Source organism: Mirounga leonina, unplaced genomic scaffold, assembly GCF_011800145.1.
Source record: "Mirounga leonina isolate KUSES-001 unplaced genomic scaffold, KU_Mleo_1.0 Mir_168, whole genome shotgun sequence".
NCBI lineage: Eukaryota > Metazoa > Chordata > Mammalia > Carnivora > Phocidae > Mirounga > Mirounga leonina.
The window spans coordinates 46,707,396-46,712,734 of NW_023270426.1; the positions used below are offsets into that span (position 1 = coordinate 46,707,396).

The 5,339-nt window shown below is 42.8% G+C and overlaps 1 protein-coding gene across 2 annotated transcripts in view; it reads right to left on the reverse strand.

Moving 5' to 3' along the window:
* Positions 1–238: 238 nt before the first annotated feature.
* The window catches only part of GCNT4 (glucosaminyl (N-acetyl) transferase 4), a 23,010-nt gene continuing 17,909 nt past the window's right edge, over positions 239–5,339 (reverse strand). For both annotated transcript variants that reach the window (XM_035014657.1, XM_035014658.1), the window contains exon 2: positions 239–2,226. In XM_035014657.1, coding sequence (XP_034870548.1) covers positions 861–2,225 — 1,365 coding nt within the window. In that variant the 5' untranslated portion in view covers position 2,226 and the 3' untranslated portion in view covers positions 239–860. The remainder of the gene's footprint in view (positions 2,227–5,339) is intronic.

Below are 5,339 nucleotides of genomic sequence, written 5' to 3' on the forward strand. Positions count from 1 at the left end.
ACGTTCGGGAATGTAACGCTTTGAACTAATAATCAAGTTCTTATTTTTAATCAATAATTTTAAAGAACTAATTGAATTAAAAAAGAGACCATTCATGAAACCATTGTGCAACATGATTCTAAAGTCCTATAAATCCCTTTGTTTCCCTTCAGGCACCACCTGTCCCAGTCCCCCCACCCCCCACCCAGCCTCCCTAACATTCACACACTATATGCCCCGCCAACAGAGTCTTCTGACTCTGAATTGAAAGGGTGAGGCACCAATAGGAAAATGCTTTGGCAAGCAGGAAACTGGACAATTCTTTGAGCTTTCCTGAGGTAGTGGAGTTTCTCCTAATATTCTAATGGCTAAGACAAGTCTGGGGAGCTGAATTAAGAGACAAGTGGAGTGTTGGTCATTATACTTAAACACTACCCTGAAATTGGTGGTTTCAGTGGTTATGTGATTATCCCACTCTCCAACACCTTTTCAGTAGAATCCTGACTGCTATGTGGAGAACGTGATACTAAGGTTGCTGTGGAACTAGGGCAAGCCTTGAAGGCATTGTATAACTCATTACAATTTGAATCTAATTCCTACACATTTCTATAAAAGTACCTGGCATACAGTTGGAGCTCAGTATCAGTAGTTGCTGAGCTCTGATGATGGACTGTTTAAAATCTCTGATTTAGCTCCATAAGGTTACAAGGAAAAACAAAAAACACCCAACCAAATGCAGGCTAATTGTCGCCTTTGTGCGTGGCATTTTGGGCACCTCGCAAATTGTGAGGAGGTTAAGCTCGAATGGTACTGGGTGTGGTGTAGCACACAAGTCCGTATGAGCTCTAGTTATCAGATGCCTTCTTTCTATCATGATTTTATCATGATGTGATTACGGGATTTTCAGCCATAAGTAACTTTTTTGAAGACATAGTAATCCATTGTCTCTGTTGCTCTTCAAGCTTTTCTGCCAGGCATTTAATCAAGACAGGATCCACCTTAGAATCAAATTTATTAGCAAACCAATGTCCATCATTTATAAGCCACCTTAATTCCGCCGTTCCAAAGATACACACACTTCGAAGGTGGGAGCCGGTACAACGGGGATACAAAAGCCCTTCATGATAGTTCCACTTGACAAGGCGGGTCTTACTCTGCAAGTCAGACACATCCTGGGCTGACCTAGAGATCTCCCCAGGTATTCCTGGTACCCGAATTAAGGTAGCCCAAAAATGTTCATCAGGCGAGTATGTATCTTTAGACCAGGCAAAAAAGTCTTTAACGAGGGAGTTGTTGAAAACATATTTAACAAATGCTCGACTTAAAACAAAATAAGCACTGCCAACAAATATCTCAATGTTATGAGGGGGGGCTTCCTTGGAGATGTTTGTCCTTATTGGTAGCTTCACATATTCATAAGGCACCTGTCTGAGTTCATGGTGGTAAGTGAATCTTTCCATTTTACTGTTAGGGGGTTTCACCGTTTCTAACATATTTGCTCCATTGAGTTTCTTTAACTCTGACACTAATTCAAAGTTTGACTTCAAAGGAAAATCTTGCCCACACAGATTGATAACATATTTCCACGGAACCGAGGACCTGAGGAGGTCTGACAAGCAATTCAGATCAGCTTGGAGTCTGGAAATGTGTGCATATTGCACTGTCTCTAATTTGGAGGCAATGAAAACATTGGGGAAGCACTTAGCTAAATTGTTCATGGCAACTTTGAAGGTATCAGGTGACTTATGGTCATAATGGATGCAGTACACATTGTGCTGGTTGTATATGGCATGAAGTAGCCTTTCAACCATAATGGCGTCTTTATGAACGACCAAAGAATAGGCTATTGGGAAGCTCTTCTCCTCCCTTGAAACAGGCTTTTGATGGTACTTTCTCAGGGTCTGATAAATGTCACAATCACTGGTTATCGCCACAACATCCTCATCATCCAAGTCGATGATGTCCCTCCTTCTTATTTCCAGACTCTTGCCAATTTCCAAAGGTGCCTGTTCATAGACACCTGAACAGTTAACTTCATACCTGACTTCATTTTTCACACTGGTGTATCTGTTCCTTACAAAAGGCGAGGTACTCAGGGAGGATTCAACCAAGTAAATGCCTCTTTGAGGGAAGAGGAGGCTCCTCACATTTAGAAGCTTCAACAAGGAGAACAGCCATAGAGTTACAAATAAGATGAAAACTTTCTGCTGTGCTGGGTATTTAAAACAGCATTTGAATGTCTTCATTCTGGAAGAGGAAAAAGGAATAATACAGTTAAAATAAGAGAAAGAGAACTAAGAGAAAATTAGCTCCGTTCAATCAAAATTCACTGGGTACCTTTCACATGCCAGGCAGAATGCTGGGCCCCAAGGTAAATAAAACAAGGTTCTCACTCTTATGAGAATCCAGAAATAAGGGAATGAGAATATATAGAATGGTGGTATTTTGTGGTATTCTGTGTTAACTACATCTGAATTGTGAGAGATGTTGGTGACCAAATAGAATAGCCAATTATGTAAACTCCTAAAATACAGGTACTGTGTAACTTTTAGTGTCTGCACTTCTGCTCAGCATATCTGGGGAGAGATTACTCTGGTTTGGGCAGAATTGGTCTACACAATTAGATGTCATTAAGGGGTCAGTGGAGATGCAAATGGCCCACCTGAGCCTAAAAGGAGCATCCATCGTGAGTCTACCTTCGGATCCTTATGAGATATAGATCTGAAGTCAGAAGGGGAAAGCCCAGTGAACCCCACTGCTATAGACTGAATGTTTATGTCTCTCCCCAAATTCACATGTTGAAACCTAAGCCCCAGGGTGACGGCATTAGGAGGTGGGGCTTTGGGAGGTGATTAGGTCATGAGGGTGGGGCCCTCATTGATGGAATTAGTGCCTTTATAAGAAGAGACCCCAGAGAGCTCCCTTACCCCTTCCACCACGTGAGGTATGGATTAATTACATCCATACTATGGGCAAAAGTCTGAGACACACCTGCATCTGCCCTTGTGGGACGACCCCCATGATACACTGTGAAAGAGAAATAAGCAGAATGCATAACTGTGTAAGGTGTGCTCACACGTGTGTCGAAAAAAGAAGATATAAACAGTATCTACACAAAAAAGCACATGTTGCCAAGCTTTTTATTCCTCTGTCACAACTACTCAACTCTGCCACTGTAGTGAGAAAACAGCCACAGATAATACGTAAACGAGAGGGCTTGGCTGTGTTCCAAAAAAACTTTATTTACAAAAAGGCAGGTGGCTGGCTATTTCCAGAAGGATACCGTACAGACATGACACCAGGAACAGGAGCTGCTTTGCAGGGCGGGGTGGGAGAGGATGGAGGATTAGGGGCCTGGGTAGGACAGAGATTTACCTCTCACTGAATAGCCTTCTGTACTATTTGGATTTTTAAAAAACGATTATACACTTTTTTTCAGATAAAAACAGGCTAATCAAACGGAGGCACAGATGAATTTATTTTGGGAGCAGCAGGAAGGGGGAACAAGAAAGCACCGTCCCCAGGTCTGAGGACAGTAGGGCCGGCTGAGTTCATGGGGTTGCTTCAGAGAGGTTCAAATCCTGAGACCTGGGGAGGTCTGAGGAGCCCGTGTGCAATTTCTTAACACATCTCAATAAATCTTAAATGAGGACATATCATTGTTCCCAATTTTCTTAGAGAGAATTAACAAGAAATTTGAACCGGATTTACTTTTGCAGATTTCTTTTTTTTTTAAAGATTTATTTGAGAGAGCGAGAATGAGAGAGAGAGAGAGAGAGTACACGAGAGGGGGGAGGGTTTTAGAGGGAGAAGCAGGCTCCTCGCCGAGCAGGGAGCCCGATGCGGGACTTGATGCAGGACTCGATCCTGGGACTCCAGGATCATGACCTGAGCCGAAGGCAGTCGCTTAACCACTGAGCCACCCAGGCACCCCTGCAGATTTCTTCTTTACAGGTCAATTGAAATAGCTCTCCCGGGAAGGACATAGCCTCATTCACCTTCGCAGAATCACTTTCATTAAAGAACAACACCTTACGGACAATAAACTGTCCTCCCCAGTCACATCGCAGTCTCTCCTCTGTGGGTTTCCCCGGGGTCCTGTTTTGCACTGCTCTTCTCACACACGTGTCCTTAGCTGTCTGGATTGTGACTTCCATGCATGCGTTGCCAACGCCTTTGTCTCCAGCCCTCACCTGCTGCCTAAGCTTCTGACACGAACATCCAGTTGTTTGATGGACATCTCTACCAGCTAACCTGCAGGCACCCCACCTCAAGTGAGTCCCACACTGAACTTGACATCTTCACCTCTCCGGTGTTTTCTGTGTCTGTGTATGGTGGGGCCACACACTCATTGACCCGAGCTTGAAATGTGAAAGTCATGTGACTCTTCCATTTCCCTCCCACCCACATTATCAAATCATCTCATTGAGACCACCCCTTCTTGTCCATCCCCATTAACTGAATCAGCATCCAGGGAATTGCAGTCAAGCTCATGGCCCTGGGTCAGCAAACTGAAGAGGGTTCCATCCACTCAGGCTCAAGGCCAAGGTTCTTGCCAGTTGTTAAAGAGCACGGGAAAACTGACTCCCTATGCACAGGGCCACACAAACTACAACCCCAGAAGCTTGAGCACGCGTTTATTTATTTTTTTTAATTTTTTGTAAAATTTTATTTTATTATGTTATGTTAGTCCCCATACATTACATTACATCATTAGTTTTTGATGTAGTGTTCCATGATTCATTGTTTGCATATAACACCCAGTGCTCCGTTCAATACGTGCCCTCCTTAATACCCATCACCAGGCTAACCCATCCCCCACCACCCTCCTCTCTAGAACCCTCAGTTTGTTTCTCAGAGTCCGTAGTCTTTCATGGTTCGTCTCCCCCTCCGATTCCCCACCTTCATTTTTCCCTTCCTACTATCTTCTTTTTTTTTTTTTTAACATATAATGTATTATTTGTTTCAGAGGTACAGGTCTGTGATTCATCAGTCTTACACAGTTCACAGCGTTGAGCACGCATTTAGAAGTAGGTGTTGTGATAAAATTTGACTTAGAAGATTCATCAATCCCAAATCAACCTATTTCATCATTGTCCTAATGCATGGTAATTAGGCATACATAGGAAGGAGCTTACATAAATGGCTAGAATTAGAAAGAATCTTACCCAAAGTAAATTTTTGCTTTGTCTTTTCTTCCTTTATTGGTCCACGGGATCTCTACTTAGTGCCAGTTAATAGTTCCCCCTGATACCACAGTGGTAAAATGAAAAGATCCCTTTAAGTTTCTTTCTTTTCTTTTCTTTCTTCCTTTTTCTTTCTTTCTTTCTTTCTTTCTTTCTTTCTTTCTTTCTTTCTTT